This window comes from Ranitomeya variabilis, chromosome 2, assembly GCF_051348905.1.
Source record: "Ranitomeya variabilis isolate aRanVar5 chromosome 2, aRanVar5.hap1, whole genome shotgun sequence".
Lineage (NCBI taxonomy): Eukaryota > Metazoa > Chordata > Amphibia > Anura > Dendrobatidae > Ranitomeya > Ranitomeya variabilis.
This window is the reverse complement of record NC_135233.1, coordinates 378,869,239-378,888,224: the sequence shown is the minus strand read 5'-3', so window position 1 is coordinate 378,888,224 and position 18,986 is coordinate 378,869,239. Positions and strand designations below refer to the sequence as shown.

The following is an 18,986-nucleotide window of genomic DNA, read 5'->3' as shown; positions in this document are numbered from 1 at the left end:
GTGGCCGGAACGCCGAGGAAGTATTGGGCTCCACGCATTACTTCAAACAGCGGCAGGGCAGTTGACTTTAGGTTGGCTGTCTCACCTAAATCACCTAAGCAGACAACAAAGGCAATTGTGGGAGAGGGGCGTCTCTAGGGTCCCAGAATAACTCCAGGCCTACCCCGTCATACGGGTGCATCCTAGCCAAATCATCTGGGGGACGGAGAGAGAAAGAACATCAGAAACAGATACAACAGTTGTGAGGACTATCCCGTGGTGCTCAGCAGGGAAGTACTACAACACCCAGGCGCTAGAAGGTAGGCACTGATTTCCACCTGCAAAGGGAACTCTGGATGTGCCTTCGGACCGGCCGGTCTCAGCCAGCCCTGTTAGCAGTGCTCTGGCTTGCGGATCCCGAAGCCTTCAGTAAAGAGGTAAAGAGACTGCAACCCTGTGTCCTCGTTATTCATCGCGCCTTGCACCACGCACCATCATCACCCCTTTCATTGGACGCCGCTTAGCAGGGTCACGGACTGGGTCTAGCCACCGTGACAACCCCAGGACCGAGACAGAGAGGCCCGGTACCGAGTACCCCGCGGCCCTGCGTCTGGGGGCGCTCCATAAGGGCAGCTTTATTCTAGTGGCGCCTGTAGGCAACGATAATCCAAACTTGGTCCCATCTCATCCATGATCCCACATGTTTTTCTTAAATATTAGCTTTGGGCTCTATCTGTATCTATATTACAAGTGTCCTGTGAATTAGACATGCTTATGTTGGCCTTCCTGTAGTATCTGTGGCCATTCCATGCTGTTATATTAGTATATTTTGGATTGGGATATTTAAATGTTTGAGATCTTTTTATGACATTGACTTTTTGTACAGATTAGTCTTGTTTTAGAGCAGTGGTTGACCACCTGGTTGACTTTCCGTCTACTTCTTACAGGATCCTCTTGTGAAGTTGATGATGATGAATGTATGGACGATCCCTGTAAGAATTCAGGAAATTGTGTTAATAATCCCGGAAATTACAGTTGTGTCTGTTCCTTGGGTTTCACCGGGCTCCAGTGTGAGACAAAACTTGACCACTGTTTAAAAGGTGATTCCTCCTCCTCATCCTTAGTGTGTTATCTACGCATCTTGTGACATCTTTCAAATCATGTCTCGATTTTAATTTTTTACTGACTTTTACGTATATTTTCTTATCTTCTCCATAGATCGTTGCCAGAATGGAGGAACGTGCACAAGTCTGACAGAATCGTTTCTATGTATTTGTCCACCTGGATACATGGGGACGTTGTGTGAAGAGACTGTGGACCATTGTAAAAGTTTACCATGTCAAAATGGAGGGACTTGCAGAAAACAAACTAACTCTTACAAATGTGATTGTGCTCGAGGGTACGAAGGAACAAACTGTGAGGTCAACTCTCAGGACTGCAGCAATAGGTAAGAGAACCACCAATGTGAGAAGCGAAAGTGCCCCGATTCTTGTGAAAAAAAATGTTTACTATGCACTGAGGTTTTTCCAGACCCCAAGGACCCCCAGCCTTCTCTGCTGTTCTTCAGTTCTTCTAAGGTTTGGGGATAGACCTCATGTGGTCACATTGGGTGAATACGTTTTTGACGTCAGAAAAAAACAAAAACTGGCATGGAGGACTAGGGGGCTGTGATGTAGGTGATGTTAGGACAGAAGAAGTGACTACCATTTTGCTGGCTCAGTGCGAATCGAGTCCCAAACATTTCATATTTGCTAGAATCTAAAATCTTGGGTAAACTTGTCATGAATTTGATTTATTACGGATTGATTAGGAATTAGGTTGCTGCTCCAGAAACCTCCCCCTTCTCTGGTTGCAATGTAGACCCGAGACCATTTCATACATCGTGGTGTTTGGGGTCAGACGTGGCAGACCAGACATGGCAGACCAGGAGTGGATAGACCATTGTAATCTTCCAAATGTCTGGATAAGTTAAGAGATAAAAGTGTTCAATCCATGAATATCAGTGACTGCCATGATATTGTCACCGTCACCAACAGCGCCCTTGCCAGTTACTTTTATGCATCTTATATATTTTTATTTAGCTCCTGCCTCAATGGCGGCTCCTGTGTGGACGGCATCGCCTCTTTCACCTGTCTATGCCCAGAAAAATTCAGCGGTAGCCAATGCCAAGATCAAGTGACATATTGCAAACCAGAACCGTGCAAGAATGGTGGCACCTGCCATGATGTTCCCGGAGGCTACATCTGCTCCTGTCCTGAGATGTACACGGGGGACAACTGTGAGGTCAGTAAAAACAGTAATAATAATAATAATAATAATAATAATAATAATAAAGTAACATGTAAATAATTGGGAGGTTTATTGGAATAGAAAGCACATCCTGCCAATCAACCAATTTTTTTGTGCCTCATGCACATGCCAAAGCCAAACATGGAGCCCATGGACATGTCTTTGTGTGGTGCCTCCATAAAGTACCATTCACTGGCCTAGAATGAATGCACCTAAAGGGTCGATCACACGTCATGGTGATGGTACTTGGTCTTTTCAAGCCAAGTTTGTGGCTAATTTTGTCCTAGTGCCTTCATTTCTTTTTCTATCCATAAAACGTTCTGCACACCAAGTTTATAAGTAAATTCCCATGATACCTTCTTATAAATCCCATAGCTGAAATAGACTGGCAAGAAATGTCCTACCTACCATTCTAGTCCCAAGTCATTGGTATACTGACACCATCATTTACTCTTCCATTATGTAACCAGGACACTGTCGATTTCTGTGCTCGGAAACCATGTCAAAATGGAGGCACCTGCTCTCAGAAAGGGACCAACTACCGCTGCCTTTGTGCTCACGGATGGGAAGGAAGCCACTGCGAGACGTCTCTGCTGACCTGCACGGCCACAGCATTGAGAGGTAACAGACACAAACTATTACTTACCATTCCACAGAAGAAACACTACAAAAAAAAACTCCATGAACTTCAGCCAGTAAAATAGTGACTGCCGGGAGGGGAAAAAATGTATTCCTGTTCCCGAATAGCGATCAGATTGGACTATCATCCCACTATTTATTTATTTATATATAAGTACATTTATGTTATCTAAGAAGTCCAAGAATCTCTTGAATTTCATTACATCTTTTTTTGATAAATTTTCCCCAGAATGCCTATAGAAAAGCATGATCTCGCTGTCTTCATCCTTCACAATAAGATAAAACTGGTTCTGGTGCACATATTATCTCTATTATCATGCTCTAGAACTTGTCAGCCACTCTTTTGGAGAGGCCAGCTTATGTTCATCAGTAGTCTGACAGCACTATAGGTGCATGAACCTTTTTTTCCCTCATTTCTCATCTCGTATTATGTATGCCATTAACTATGGGCTCGCCAGCACTGAACTGAAAGCCCACTTCTCTGTTATGCATAATAGAAGAGAAGGAATAAAAAGACAATCGTCCATCCCCTCTTTCTGTAGGTGGACAAAGTCTTGCCCCACTTCCTGTAAAGAAAAAAGATCCACCCCTACTTTTTTGTAGAAAGACAAAGATCTACTGCCAATTCCTGTGGAGGGACACAGCCCCACCTTCACTTCCTCTAGAATGATAAAGATCCGCCCCTACTTCCCTGTAGAGCGTTAAAGAACTGCACCCACTTCCTGTAGAGAGATAAAGACCTGCATCCACTTTCTGTAGATATATAAAGATGCGCCCCCACTTTCTTCTAGAGAGATAAAGAACTACCTTCATTTCCTGTAGAGAGATAAAGATCTGCCCCCACTTCCTGTAGAGAGATAAAGAACCGCCCCCGCTTCCTGTATACAGATAAAGAACCACCTTCACTTCCTGTAGAGGGATAAAGAACCTCCCCACTTCCTGTATGCACATAAAGAACCATCTACACTTCCTGTAGAGAGCTAAAGAACAGGCCCAACTTCCTGTATTCAGATAAAGAACCTCGTCTACTTCCTGTAGAGAGATAAAGAATCGCCCCCACTTCCTGTATAGATGTAAATAAATGCCTACACTTCCTGTAGAGAGATAAAGAACAGCCCCAACTTCCTGTATACAGATCAAGAACCTCATCTACTTCCTGTAGAGAGATAAAGAACCGCTTCTACATCCTGTATACAGATAAAGACCCATATCCATTTCCTGTAGAGACATAAAGAACCGCTGCCACTTCCTGTATACACATAAAAACCTGACTCCACTTTCTGTAGAGGGATAAAGATCCATCTCCACTTCCTGTACAGAGATAAAAAAACAGCCCCTCCTTCCTGTAGAGAAATAAAGACCCGCCTACAGTTCCTGTGGAGAGATAGTCCCTCCCCCATTTCCTGTAGAGAGAAAAATACCTGCCTACACTTCCTGTGGATAGATAGTCCCGCCCCCACTTCCTGTAGAGATAAAAACCTGCCTACACTTCCCGTGGAGAGAGAGTCCCGCTCCCACTTCCTGTAGAGAGATAAAGGCCTGCCTACACTTCCTGTAGAGAGATAGTCCGCCTCCACTTCCTGTAGAGAGATAAAGACCTGCCTACACTTCCTGTAGAGAGTGGTCCCGCCCCTACTTATTGTAGAGCGATAAAGACCTGCCTACACTTCCTGTAGAGTGATGGTCCCGCCCCTACTTCTTGTAGAGTGATAAAGACCTGCCTACACTTCCTGTGGAGACATAGTCCTGCCACCACTTTCTGTAGAGAGATAAAGATCCACCTCACTTCCTCTAGAGAGATAAAGAACCGCCTTCACTTCCTGTAGAGAGATAGAGATCCACCCCACTTCCTCTAGAGAGATAAAAAACCACCCCTGCTTCCTGTATACAGATAAAGAACTGCCTTCACTTCCTGTAGAGAGATAGAGATCTGTCCCACTTCCTGTAGAGATAAAGAACCTCCCTATTTACTGTATGCACATAAAGAGCCACCTACACTTCCTGTATAGAGATAAAGAATAGCCCCAATTTCCTGTATACAGATAAATAACCTCATCTACCTGCTGTAGAGAGATAAAGAACCGTCTCTATATCCTGTATACAGATGAAGACCCATATCCACTTCCTGTAGAGAGATAAAAAACCGCTCCCACTTCCTGTATACTGATAAAGACCCGTCTCCACTTTCTGTAGAGGGATAAAGATCCATCCCGACTTCCTGTACAGAGATAAAAAAACAGCCCCTACTTCCTGTAGAGAGAAAAAGACCTGCCTACACTTCCTGTGGAGATAGTCCCGCCCCCACTTCTTGTAGAGAGATAAAGACTTGCCTACACTTCCTGTAGACAGATAGTCCCGCCCCCACTTCCTGCAGAGAGAAAAAGACCTGCCTACACTTCCTGTAGACAGATTGTCCCGCCCCCACTTCCTGTGGAGAGATAAAGACCCACCAACACTTCCTGTAGAGAGATAAAGACCTGCATACATTTCCTGTGGAGAGATAGTCCCACCCCACATCCTGTAGAGATATAAAGACCTGCCTACACTTCCTGTAGAGAGATAGTCTTGCCCCCACTTCCTGTAGAGAGATAAAGACTTGCCTACACTTCCTGTAGACAGATAGTCCTACCCCCACTTCCTGTAGAGAGATAGTCCCGCCCCCACTTCCTGTAGAGAGATAAAGACCTGCCTACACTTCCTGTAGACAGATAGTCCTACCCCCACTTCCTGTAGAGAGATAGTCCCGCCCCCACTTCCTGTAGAGGGACAAAGACCTGCCTACACTTCCTGTAGACAGATAGTCCCGCCCCCACTTCCTGTGGAAAGATAAAGACTCACCTACATTTCCTGTAGAGATATAAAGACCTGCCTACACTTCCTGTAGAGAGATAGTCTTGCCCCCACTTCCTGTAGAGAGATAAAGGCTATGTGCACACGTTGCGGTTTTTACCATGGAACCGCAGCGTTTCTGCAGCTGCGGGCTGCAGCAGTTTCCATTGCGTTTACAGTTACATGTAAACTTATGGAAACCGCAATCCGTTGTGCACTTGCTGCGATTCTGCACCCATAGGAACGCATTGAACCACTTACTTCCCGCATGGGGCTATGCCCACGATGCGGGAAGTAAGCGGATCATGTGCAGATGGTACCCGGGGTGGAGGAGAGGAGACTCTCCTCCAGGCCCTGGAAACCATATTTGTGTAAAAAAAAAAAGAATTAAAATAAAAAATAATGATAAACTCACCTCTCAGAGCTGCACGCGGCCGTCCAGTCGCAGGGTTGCTGTGCGAGCAGGACCTGCGATGACCGTGACGTCACGAAGGTCCTTCTCGCACAGCATCTTTGGAACCGGACCGCTGCGTGCAGCGCCGAGGAGATCGGAACGTCAGAGGGTGAGGGTCATTTTTTAATTATTTTTAACATTACTATTGATGCTGCATATTGCTGCATGTGCAGCATCAATAGTAGGAGTAAACCTGCTGCGGAAACCGCAAGACAAACCGCGATAAATCTGCAGGGATAACCGCAGCGGTTTTGCCCTGCAGATTTATCAAATCCGCTGCGGGAGAACCCCCACTTCCTGTAGAGAGATAAAGACTTGCCTACACTTCCTGTTGAGAGATAGTCCCGCCCCCACTTCCTGTAGAGAGATAAAGACCCGCCCCCACTTCCTGTAGAGAGATAAAGACCCACTCCCACTTTCTGTTATTTGTTTTATTGTCTCTGCAGCTTGACATGTATTACACATGTCAATGTCTTAGCCACTTCTCAAGACCACAAAGGAAACACAGATGTATTAAGTTATGTATTTATATAGGTATATATATTTTTTATGTTCCGTTTCCTTAATTTCCACGCTCACAGGCATAAACCCCGGCTCACTCTGTAACGGGAATGGGCAGTGTGTGGATTCGGGTACTTCATACGAGTGTCACTGTTTCCCTGGTTTTTCCGGTTCTCATTGCCAAGAAAAGATTGATCCTTGTCGTCCAAACCCTTGTAAAAATGGTGGTCATTGCTGGGAAATCTCAGGGTCCCCTTCCTGCCAGGTAAAAGAACAATCTTCTCTCTAATGTATCGGTGAATTAATATCTAAGTATTCCTTTAGTTTTCATTCACATTATTTTTTCAATTTTCAGTGCCTCCCTGGTTATTTAGGAAAAACCTGCACAGAACGAGACCCATGTTACCCACAGCCATGCCAACACAATGGAGTGTGCGTGCCCCAGGGCGGCAGCCATCACTGCGTGTGCCCTACAGGAACACAAGGTAAGTGCATATATTCTCATAGTTCATCTGTAAAGAGGCCAAAACAGTAGATATAAGAGATTTATAATCAGAATCTGGAAATATTGGTGAAACCCGGCATTAAGAAGATCACTAGCGGCGTAAAACATAAATTGTTGGCAGTCCCAAACAAAAATGGCGGAATAAGTTATGGCTGTGCAAAATTACTTCTGCACTAAAAAAATTCCAATCTGACCACTTCTTAATATTAGCAAGTATGACTATAACATTCACATATACGGAGTGGTGTAACGTGGAGGGTGAAGCCTGGGAGGACAGGGCAATTTTCCTTGGTGCAAAATCCAGTGGGAGTGTAAAATATTGGGCCATCTTCCAAATGATCCAGGAGTCTCTCCATTGCGGATGTGTGGTGCCGGTAAGCACCAACCACCTGTTTTTTCATCTGGGACACTACCAGCACCTATGCAGAGCACAGCAATAGAAATGAGCTTGTCATCATCTGCTGTGCTCTGCATAGTCAGTAACCAAGATGACAACATTGTTGGTATAATGACATTAGCTTTGTCATCTCGGTCGCTGCCTTTGCAGAGCGCATAGGCAGCAACAGGGGCGATTGTGCTCACCTGCAGCTCAATATCTCTCCTCTCACTTGTAATGTCCTCAGAGGAGAAACAGAGATTTGCTGGGAGAGCTGCCCAACGTTAAAGTGTGTGCCATGTAAAAAAAAAAAAAAAAGCACTAAGATTATAATAAATGTATGTGTTGGTACAATTTTCTAAGGAAAAGGTTAGGGATAGGGATAGGGCTAGGGCACAGGCTAGGGAAAAGGTTAGGGATAGGGCAAAGGTTAGTGATAGGGCTAGGGCACAGGCTAGGGAAAAGGTTAGGGATAGGGCTAGGGCACAGGCTAGGGAAAAGGTTAGGGATAGGGCTAGGGCACAGGCTAGGGAAAAGGTTAGGGATAGGGCACAGGCTAGGGCAAAGGTTAGGGATAGGGCTAGGGCACAGGTTAGGGAAAAGGTTAGGGCTAGGGCAAAAAGTTAGGGTTATGACAAGGGAAAAGGGGCTTGGGTGATTAAATACTTACATTCAAAATATAGCAAAAAATGTAGTAAAAAGTAACAATTTTATGTCAGATTTCAGCAAAAAGCCCCCAAAAAAACAAATTTGAGGGTCAAAGAGCAAACTTTATAATTATATTAGTATGTTCTTAAAGTACAAAGCACATACTTGAGGAATAAGGAGTCCTAACAGTCCAAGTATTAAGGGAGTGCAAAATACTTGCCTTACTCCAAACGCTGGCAACATACACTACACCACTGCATACCCCATAAGTAGGTACGGACTGAGACTGAAATTCAGCCCTCGCATTTGAAATCACACAGGCCCATGTTGTCCCCGATCCCAAGAACCAGATGTGATATATTGCTAATATTACCCTGGATGGATACTGCAAGACCAATATTTCTAATGATACCCGTGGCCTGCTGGGGTAAGTGATGGAGTAAGCGACTTGGCGATCTGTCACAAGTTCACAACTCTTAACAATATGGGTGTCTTGAGAACACAGATTCTGTTAGCAACGTAGCAGACAAGGCAGCCCACAACCAGACAGGCCCTTCTGGCATTTGTCAGATGGCCAGTCCGGCCCTGCCCATAACACAACCATACGACTCCATAAAAGTCAACCACAGTGACCCCATAGCAGTGTCAGATACAAGATAGACCTTTACTGGCAAAAAAAATTAGAAAACAGTATGGATTCATGAGACTAAATTCCTTCTCTTTCATCAGGACCCCGATGTGAAATCAACATTGATGAGTGTGTCGCCCCCGTACCCCGGTGCTTTCATGGGGGCACTTGTCTGGATGCGGTTGGGGGTTTCACTTGTATATGTCCTCAAGGATATGTAGGAGACCGCTGTGAAGGGGATGTGAATGAGTGTCTCTTCAACCCATGTGACCCGCGAGGAACACTGACCTGTGTCGAGGTGGCCAATGGCTACCAGTGCCAATGCCATCAAAATTACACGGGTAAGGCATTGTGACCTGTAATCTTCTAGACACTGTTTCCTTTGCTCTAATGTCAGGTTATATTTTATCCGTTTTTCCTTGTTTGTGTGTTTTGTGGACAGAGGATGAAGTGATCTCTGATCACACTTGTTTTGTGTCTCAGGTCAGAAGTGTGAAAAACTAATCAACGTGTGTGACAATAGCCCATGTGAGAATGGCGGACTCTGTGCTGTGGCCGCAAACCGCCATCTTGGATTTGCATGCACTTGTCCAAAGGTAAAGGTTGATGATTAGTCAGTACAACTAGCCTAAATCTTCCCTAGATATGAAATCATGTTAGGAGGAAATAATTTAATCTTATTTATAATCTAAAATATATATATCTGGGAAAGGCAGCATCATGAATCACAACATCCTATTAAAGGGACTAAATGGTAAATGTAAATGCCACTAATTCGTCATTGTCATTGGAAAACCATCATAGCAACAGCTAGGAAATAAGTGTATGGTGATCATGGCTTTTGGTGGAAGTCAGCCGAGGAATTGTCTAATAATCTAATGTATATTGATACAGGATTAGAGTGTAGGTTTAGGGAAAGAAACCCAAACTGGCAGAAATGTTGTTCCCCCAAAGCCACTACTGGAGTCTGGTAGCTACTTATTTACCTCTCCCCGTAAGAAAAACATGCAGAAGTGGCTGAACCAAGACTGTTTATGGAGAGTTTGGGAGGATATTTCTGCCTAGTACATGGTTCTTACTGGAGATGACACTAGATGTAGGCTGTGCTGCTGCCAGGAGGAGGAAACGCCTCCATGATGATTGTGCTGAAGTAAATAATCATATTAACGTGTAACAATGTGGCAAGAAAGGTTAGTGTAGGCCAGATAGGAAGCCCCTCTTGTACAGAGGCTCTCCATTCATTCTGCAGGACCTGTCTCTATAAAGTCTATATCTCCTTCCAGGATATATTTTAAATTCTGTCAGTTTACGAAGAAATTTAGATCTAAACAAAAAATCACAAAGTTCTGGTACAATAAACAAGTAAGTAATCATACTTTAGAGGATTAAACTGGAGTCTCATGTCATACTGACATTCATGGATCACTGTCTAACCCCATTGCGGTACCTATAAATATTCATTGTCCTTTTTTGTCTTTTCTCTTTGTTTAGGGCTATTCAGGACCTACCTGCAACACGAACGTGTGTGCATCATTCACTTGCTATTTTGGAGGAACTTGTGTTTTGACAATAGATGGGAAGCCACACTGTAATTGTTCCCATGGTTTTACTGGACCAAGGTGCCAACAGTATGTGGGGCCTACTTACTCACCTCCCCAGGGACCTTGGAAAAAATGTCCACATATAGATTGTCGTAGAACCTTCCGAAATGGAATCTGTGACAAACAATGTAACAATAAGGCTTGCCTATATGATGGGTTTGACTGTGACACTGCAGGATCCTGCAAGTAAGTAATAATGTCATAAGTAGTATTGGGAAGAAGAATTATAATGTTAGCGTGGCTTATAAATACTGATGTAAAATACTGACCAAATACTGAATGTGTGAATGTGGCCTAACAGTAGAAATGTCTTAGTTGTTGATCATAGATCTATACTATATTTTATTTTACATTATGCAACATTTCACACAATCTGAGCCAATGTCATGTTGTTATTACAATATAGAAATATCTATGGTTTTATGCAAAGCAAAATGCTAATATAATGCATTCATGCCTTTATGACTTACTAACATGAATGCAGTTCATTTCTTCATTAATACCTCATCTCCCACTTTCCACAGTCTTCTCTATGACAAGTACTGCCTTGATCATTTCGCCAATGGTCACTGTGAGAAGGGATGTGATAATGCAGAGTGTGGCTGGGATGGAGGCGACTGCTCGGCACATGAGAGCCCCCAAGGGAAAGTGATCCTGGTGCTCAGTTACAACGCCTCTGTCCTCCATCGCAATGATGTCATTAAACTATTGCGTTTTCTGTCCATGCATCTCCATGCGAGACTAAGACTAGCAAAAGACAACGATGGAGATATGTTGTTCAGGCTTTGTAAAGAAAACGATCCTCAAGACTTGTCTCCGGAGAAGTTGGAGAGGTGGAAATATGAGATTGCTTCAGATACAGCTTACGAACATGGGGGAAAAAACACTATTGGGTAAGTGTGGTGACCAGGAACTGACAAGAAGACGAAGACCTAACCCAAGTCATGGTGTCTAATGTCTTGTGTTCTCAGGTGTGTCCTGTACGTGGAGATATTTGGCTCCAACTGTCCATTTCCTTCATGTATTGACACCTCCGAAGAGGCTGCGCACTTCTTGGAAGCTCTGAACGAGACAGAGCAGCAATATAATTTTTTGGAAGTTAGTCATATTCCAGGTACGTAAACGCCAAAAAATATTGCAAAGTCCAAAAACATTTCTGCAAGTAATTTTTAGAGTCCTCACTATTGGCGACCTCCTATCTTCAGTAGAATAGAAGACATTGTAGTCAGGGAGGCTTACGGGAGACATTATATTGGACGGTGAGGAGTCCATTTAATGAATATGGTAAATTGTTTATGGACTATGCAATGAAAAAAAAATATTGGTATGTCTGTGCCCAAAACGATGATTGAATTTCGAAAGTAAAGATCTTGTAATGTTGAAAGAATGACTTTACTCACCAAAATTCTCACTTTTTGTGAACTCATACCTTTTCTTCCACTCAATGTCCACCTTTTTCTCTCAATGTGGCCCTAAGCAATACTTAAAAATTTGTATAATACACCAAATATGTTTTTTTAGAAGCAAAACAGAATGAGCTACTGTTCCACACTTAGCAGTGGCTTATTATCCATAGGAATAGACATGTTGAAATCCAATATGCCCAATCTTTCTTCCCCCTGACATTTGTCATCAGGTGGAGAACCTGACAGCTGCTATATAATTTTTACATAGCAGCTTGTGTGAGTTCAGTATAATGCATGTGTGCACCTTTGGACTACTGTTTCCATTAAAAGAAACTTATAATCCAAAAAGTAATTCCAATATAAATGAAAGCACACAAACTAAACCTAAAATATCATACACGTGTTACTCAGAAATCAAAAAATGTATAAAGACAATAAACATTGCATTGAGGTACACAACTATACAATAAAAATAAAGGTAGTAATTAAAATCAAGAAGCAATGAAAGCAAGGGGAGGCCGATGAGAGACACAAAATAATGAAGATAAGAAAACAATCTAAGGGGTAGCCCCCGAATGGCAGAATACTACCATGGAATGATGATAACAGGTGTGTATATGTACTTACTGTATGTATATCCACAATGTCAATTACAATGCAATTCTGAAAGTCAGATGTGTAGAAATTTGGTGTAATGTAAAACACATAATTCATTCAATAGTAAAAAGATAAACATGCTATACTGTACCCTAATCAGACATACCGAAAAAATAAAAATAGAATTTGTCACCAAATCCGCCTCCACCTCAGACCCCGACGTACGTTTCAACCCTACTTTATTTGAAGTTTTTTTTACTACTTCAATTAAGTCTACTGATTCACGGAAGACCAGTCCTTGCTCAAACACCTTTAGATGAGAAATTATTCATAAAACTTAATGATATTCAATATATATAAGTACACCCATCTAATTTGTTGGACTTTTATAGTGAAAAAAGGTGAGCTCAACATCGAAAGGTCATCCTTCTACTTATATCCATGAGAGGGTACTGCCTGAATTTAGGGGCAGGCGTTGGTGACACAAACAATTGAATGTGTAATAACTCTACTCTATAGATGGTCGAAACAATTAAAGCCCAAGACTAATGTGTACTGTCATCATAATTTCATAATTATCTCATTTTCTTTTTATCTTTCCCCTAATCTTCTTTTGTTTTCTGGTTATATTTTTATATCAGGTGTAAATCTGCCCTCTTCCCCCAGCCCTCCAATCCCATTTCATCAGGCTCCATGGTTTTTGCCAGTGAGTGTTGTTTTTGCCATGATTTTGATAGCCGTGGTAATCATTGGGGTAAAAGTCAGCAGAAAGCGCCAGCATGGCACGATTTGGCTACCGTCCGGCTTCAGCCGTCATCGAGCACAAGAAGGGAGCCGGAGGCGAGAACCTGTGGGCGAAGACTCTGTCCGTCTTAAGTAAGAATATTTTACAGATAGGTCGGGGTAACGGGGGTCAAACCCTCACTGATCATAGATAATGTCTCCTCCATCTCCCCTCTCACAGCATGCAGAGAGAAGCTGCAGCTCCATCCTCCTCCTCCCCCTTCTCTGAGTTTATTATTTACCTTAATTAATAATAATAATAATAATAATTTTTATTTATATAGCGCCAACATATTCCGCAGCACTTTACAATTTATTATACAATTACAATTTATGAAAAGAATTAGGAGCTTTCCTAACTTTTATAGCTGAAATAAAAGAAGGGGATACAGGCAGGGGGAAGGTGATGTAAATTCTGCTGACCCACAGGTGGTTTGGAGACCTGTAACAATAAAAATAACAAAACATGTTGAATTTTGATACCCATCCGTCAGTTGACTTATTTTACGCAATGGATAGCAATCAATTTGTGATTTTTTTTCCTCTATTTTAGACCACTGAAACACGATTCCGGCTATGATGATTCAAGCCCAGAAGGAGTCGTGCCACCAAAATCTAGAAGACTAAAAGTAAGACAATGATTTCTCCACTTTTCCCATGGGTTCGTCTCCATTTTTTGTTTTTCGTCTCATCTTCTCTATTTCCATCTTCCAGCTTAATACAGACCCTACTATTCTTGATCATCGACAGTGGAGTCAGCAACATATCGATGCTGGAGTTCGTTTCCCGCAATGCATTGCTTTAACTCCACCCCAGGAGGATCCTGATGGCAGAGACATTGATGTGAGAGGACCAGGTGTGTTGAGTTGAGATCAGAGATTCGATTTGTAGGTCCCTGGTCCAGCAGCCACATCAATATTCCTTGATTGCAGAGTAGGAGCCCAACAAACCACCCCCTACCTGCCCAAATCCTTGACACCTCTTCCAACTTGTAGGCTTGACGTGATGCCATCATTGCGGCATGATGCACCCATCACATTTGTGGCAGGCCAGCTCATCAGAAGAGGATTAGAGGTAGTTAGCTGGTCTCTTGACTAAATTCTTAGCTTTTTTTCCCATTACAGATGGAGTGACTCCGCTAATGTCGGCCATCTGTGCTGGAGGAGGTCTTGAACCTGTTGGAGGAGGTGCAGATCCACAAGAAGTTGAAAGTTCAGCAAGTGTCATAGCAGACCTAATTAGCCAGGGTGCCAGCCTTAATGCCCAGACTGATTCCACTGGAGAGACGGCTCTTCATCTAGCTGCTCGGTTTTCAAGGCAAGATGCCATCAAGTGTATGTTGGATGCAGGAGCGGATACCAATGTCCAAGACAGGCTGGGAAGGACCCCACTTCATACAGCCATTGCTGCTGATGCTTTGGGTGTTTTCCAGGTAACTAAATACAACTGAAGAAATGGAACGTAAGGGTATGTGCACACGTTCAGGATTTCTTGCAGAAATTTCCTGAAGAAAACCGGAAATTTTCTGCAAGAAATCCGCATTTTTTTTTTTGCGTTTTTTTTCCGTTTTTTTCGCGTTTTTTTAGCATTCTGCAAGCGTAATTAGCTTGCAGAATGCTAAAGTTTTCCAAGCGATCTGTAGCATCGCTTGGAAAACTGACTGACAGGTTGGTCACACTTGTCAAACATACTGTTTGACAAGTGTGACCAACTTTTTACTATAGATGCAGCTTATGCAGCATCTATAGTAAAAGATAGAATGTTTAAAAATAATAAAAAAAATAAAAAAATGCTTATACTCACCCAGACATCTCATCAGCGGCATCCGTTCGTCTTCCTATAGCTGGTGTGTGCGCGCAGGACCTTCCGTGACGTCACGGTCACGTGAGCGGTCACATGACCGCTCACGACCAATCACAGGACAGTGACATCATCGGCGAGGTCCTTCGCCGCACATCAGCTACAGGAACCGAACGGCAGCGTGCAGCGGTGAGGCGGGAACACTGCGCGGGACATCGAGGGTGAGTATAGGACTATTTTTTATTTTATTTCTTATTTTTTGACCACTTATATGGTGCCCAGTGCGTGGAGGAGAGTCTCCTCTCCTCCACCCTGGGTACCAACCGCACATAATCTGCTTACTTCCCGCATGGTGTGCACAGCCCCGTGCGGGAAGTAAGCAGATCAATGGACCCCTAGGTGTGCGGAATCCCTGCAATTCCGCATTTTTAATGAACATGTTGCTTTTTTTTCCGCTATGCGATTTTTTCGCGGAAAAAATCGCAACATTTGCACAAAAAATGTGGAATACCTTGTAAATAATAGGAGGCATAGGTTAGCGTTTTTTCGCGTTTTTATCACGTTTTTATAGCGAAAAAAACGCTAAAAATCCTGAACGTGTGCACATGGCCTTAATGTTGAAGACATCAGAGATTGTAGACAGATTAGATTGTAGACAGACCCGAACTGAACATTTTTATCATATCGACTATTTTTCCATTTAAGACCCTCTTGAGATGCCGTCAGACAGACATTGACGCTCGGATGCACGACGGGTGTACACCTCTAATCTTGGCCTCTCGTCTACCTGTGCAAAATATGGTGGAAGAACTTGTCGCATGTGGTTCAGATATTGGAGCAGCTGATAACCGAGGTAAGAACCTTCACATGCATGTCATTTCAATGCCGCTTCAGATAATGTAGACTCCGTTTTGGACTAAACTCTATTGGTCAATAGTAATCGTGTCATCATCTTCTTCTGGTTTGGTTGACCTCCCCATCATTTGCTCTTTCTATAGGTAAATGTGCGTTACATTGGGCTGCGGCAGTAAATAACGTCCCAGCAATGAAGACACTTTTGAGCAATGGAGCAAACAAAGACCTCCAAGATAAAAGGGTAAGAAGACAAGACAAGAAGGGCAAAACAAGAGATCGAACAGATTGTATATTAAAAGCCAACAGCTGATAATTCTGGAATCATCTGTTGGTGAAATATTTAGACACCCACTTTAGATGGTGAACAAGTCTCAGAGACATCGGTTGATTTGGCCAACTTTAGTTTAATTTTTAGGACATTTGTTTATGCATGTCCTTTATGGAATTTTGTAAGAGTTTTTCTTGTGCTACAAAGCAAAATTTTGGTGAATGGATCCAATGTAATATTTTCACTACTTCTAACATTTCTTCTGCCCTTTTCTTTCTTTTCAAACTATGAAATAGGATCAGACCGCCCTCTTCCTTGCTGCGCGAGAAGGAAGTTATGAAGCCGTTCAACTGCTTCTGGAACACCAGGCAGATCGTGACCTGTCTGATCATGTAGGTCATCAGCCCCGACATGCGGCGAGAGATCGCGGCCATAGGGATATATTACGACTTTTTGAAGAAAGCAGCCAATTGCTAAATAGGAGCACACCTGCCGTCCCAAATACTGGACCTCCTCAGCTAAAGAAGACCCCCCGACCTCGACCCAAAGAGCCAGTCAAGCCTCCTCCTTTACCGCACATAGACCTGAGCAGTTCTTGCTACCACAGTGCTCCACCTGGCTCCGCTCCACCTTACTTACCAGGAGCTCAATCAGAAACCAGCTGTTGCCAATCACATCTTCCTATGGTAAACTATGGTGGAAATTGCCAACCCTATCCCCGAAGTGGTTCATTCTCATCAGGTGTGGCACAATGTCAATGGGGTGGTCACAGAGGTTGGAAGGTTCACTTTTGTCCATCAGGCTGTACGGTGCCGGAGGCTTCATATTCAGGTGGAGGACAGCAGATGTCTCCTCATGCCCATTGGCTACCTGAAGCTCATTATCCCAAATCACCAAACTGCCAAAATACAGTGTCCAACTATTGTTCCACTCCATCTATTGAGCATCCACCTAACAAGGACGTATCTAGTCCTCATGCTGACCAGATGGGACATAACATATATTTAACCCCTCCTTCATCGCAGTATGGATACCCTTCTCCTGCCAGCCCAGAAGAAACACAGTCAACACAAAAGACGTGTATGCATCACCATCCATTCCTTACCCCCTCTCCAGAGTCAAGAAACCCCTGGGGTATTTCTTCACCATAGTGCCTGAAAACATCTTGAACTGGAGATCTGGAAAGGACAACTCCATAGTCACTTACTGAGGGAGGTGATTTTATACCCTCCATGCCTATGAGCTGAAATATCTCATTGTTTGTTCAGGGCTCATATAAAGACATTTTCGTTTGGGAATGAAGATTAGAAATTTGAGATTCATATAGGAATTTATCATCACAGGTGTGGAAAGTTCTGATGCTTCAAGATTAATATTTTTTAAGATAAGTTTAGGCCTTGTTAAGGGTGTAAATACCAATGACCCAGGTGGCTGTTACCGGACCTTTGAGAGCAGGTCCTGACCCCTGGTTGTCCCATTCCCAGGGAAAACCAATGACCTAAGATCATGGAAAGTGAGTGGTGAATGAAAGAACAAAGGGCCCTTCTGTCCAGAATGGGAAAGCCAACACCAGAATGATGGACCAATTAGAATCCTTTTTGTGAGGCCTCCATTTTTCTATGTTCATCCCCGGGCCTGGTTTCATAAGTCTTGTGTTGAAATTAATCGATTTGCCAATTTTCAGGACAATACCAGATAACTCCATGGTTAGTTGACACCTGTTACTATACCACATTGTAGTTTGGTGGCCTTAGGACAGCCATCTGTTAAATTTCAGAGAAAATTAATAGACCGTCATCCCACACATCAAAAGAAGAACTCAACAGTAAAAGGGATTGTCCATTTTTAACTAACATAAAATAATAACTACTAACATAAAAAAAAAAATATTCATACTCACCTTATGGATGCCCCCTCCGCTTCCATTACGAGGTGTCCCGGTCTCCCGCCAGTCTCTCTACTCCGGTGATGACATACATGTGAGCCCTGCAGCCAATCACTTGGAATAGCAGGTCAACGCTGCCACCAACAATATTTTATTTTATGCCATTCTGAGATGTTTTCAAGAAATGTTTCCTTGTTTAGAAAACCCCTTTAAGGTTAAGCTGTGATTTTATCAATTCTATTAGTATTGTATTTTGACAATAATATATCCTGCAGAGGAACAAGAAACCTAAAACACTGGCCCCAAGGTGGAATTTTTCTATCTTTACAGTTTTCCCTCTGCTGCACATACACATTTTCCCTTTCCATACTTTCTAAGTGGGCGGTCTCTTCCCGATGTGATGTCAGAGCTGGGCAGTTTGCTTTGAGCCAATCAGCTCTGTCTCCTCCTTCTTTCTTGACTTATAATAAGCTGCAGCTGCATCCCCCTCCTCTCCCTCTTCCTCTCTCACCTATTAAAATTTTCACCAAATTAAATTTACTGACAGAGAATCATTATTAACATTTATAGAGGGTCTGCCAGCAGGGAAAGGGGATCTACTGGCTGCTGCAAGATGGTGGAGATGCCTCATTCCTCCAAATAGTCTTATGTATTATTGACTTATGCATTGAAAGATCGACGTGCTTAACATTTCCCAGCACATTATATTTGGTATAATAACAAACAATAGGAAGCGCACTTAGAAATAATCTACTTGCACGGTCTCTTGCAGGAAGCCATTTGTAAATGACTTGTTGTTTTTGTCAAAGTGTATATTTTCTATTAAAAACAGTCATAAATATAAGTATATTGTGATTCATCCTTATTGAGCACCTCCCTTGGGTTATTTTGTACGACCCCATGCTTTCAATTTAATATGGAGGCAATATCCTGCCATATACAC

The 18,986-nt window shown here is 43.0% G+C and overlaps 1 protein-coding gene across 1 annotated transcript in view; it reads left to right on the top strand.

The window, feature by feature from the left end:
- Positions 1-18,903, top strand: part of NOTCH4 (notch receptor 4) — a 104,924-nt gene extending 86,021 nt beyond the window's left edge. The window contains exons 15-32 of the mRNA XM_077286120.1: positions 927-1,079; positions 1,198-1,426; positions 2,061-2,262; positions 2,739-2,889; positions 6,772-6,956; positions 7,047-7,176; positions 8,950-9,189; positions 9,332-9,444; positions 10,340-10,635; positions 10,974-11,342; positions 11,421-11,563; positions 13,094-13,328; positions 13,789-13,864; positions 13,950-14,091; positions 14,360-14,667; positions 15,741-15,888; positions 16,034-16,131; positions 16,455-18,903. Of these exons, the coding sequence (XP_077142235.1) occupies positions 927-1,079; positions 1,198-1,426; positions 2,061-2,262; positions 2,739-2,889; positions 6,772-6,956; positions 7,047-7,176; positions 8,950-9,189; positions 9,332-9,444; positions 10,340-10,635; positions 10,974-11,342; positions 11,421-11,563; positions 13,094-13,328; positions 13,789-13,864; positions 13,950-14,091; positions 14,360-14,667; positions 15,741-15,888; positions 16,034-16,131; positions 16,455-17,309 (4,073 nt within the window). The 3' untranslated portion in view covers positions 17,310-18,903. The remainder of the gene's footprint in view (positions 1-926; positions 1,080-1,197; positions 1,427-2,060; positions 2,263-2,738; positions 2,890-6,771; positions 6,957-7,046; positions 7,177-8,949; positions 9,190-9,331; positions 9,445-10,339; positions 10,636-10,973; positions 11,343-11,420; positions 11,564-13,093; positions 13,329-13,788; positions 13,865-13,949; positions 14,092-14,359; positions 14,668-15,740; positions 15,889-16,033; positions 16,132-16,454) is intronic.
- The last annotated feature ends 83 nt before the right edge of the window (positions 18,904-18,986 follow it).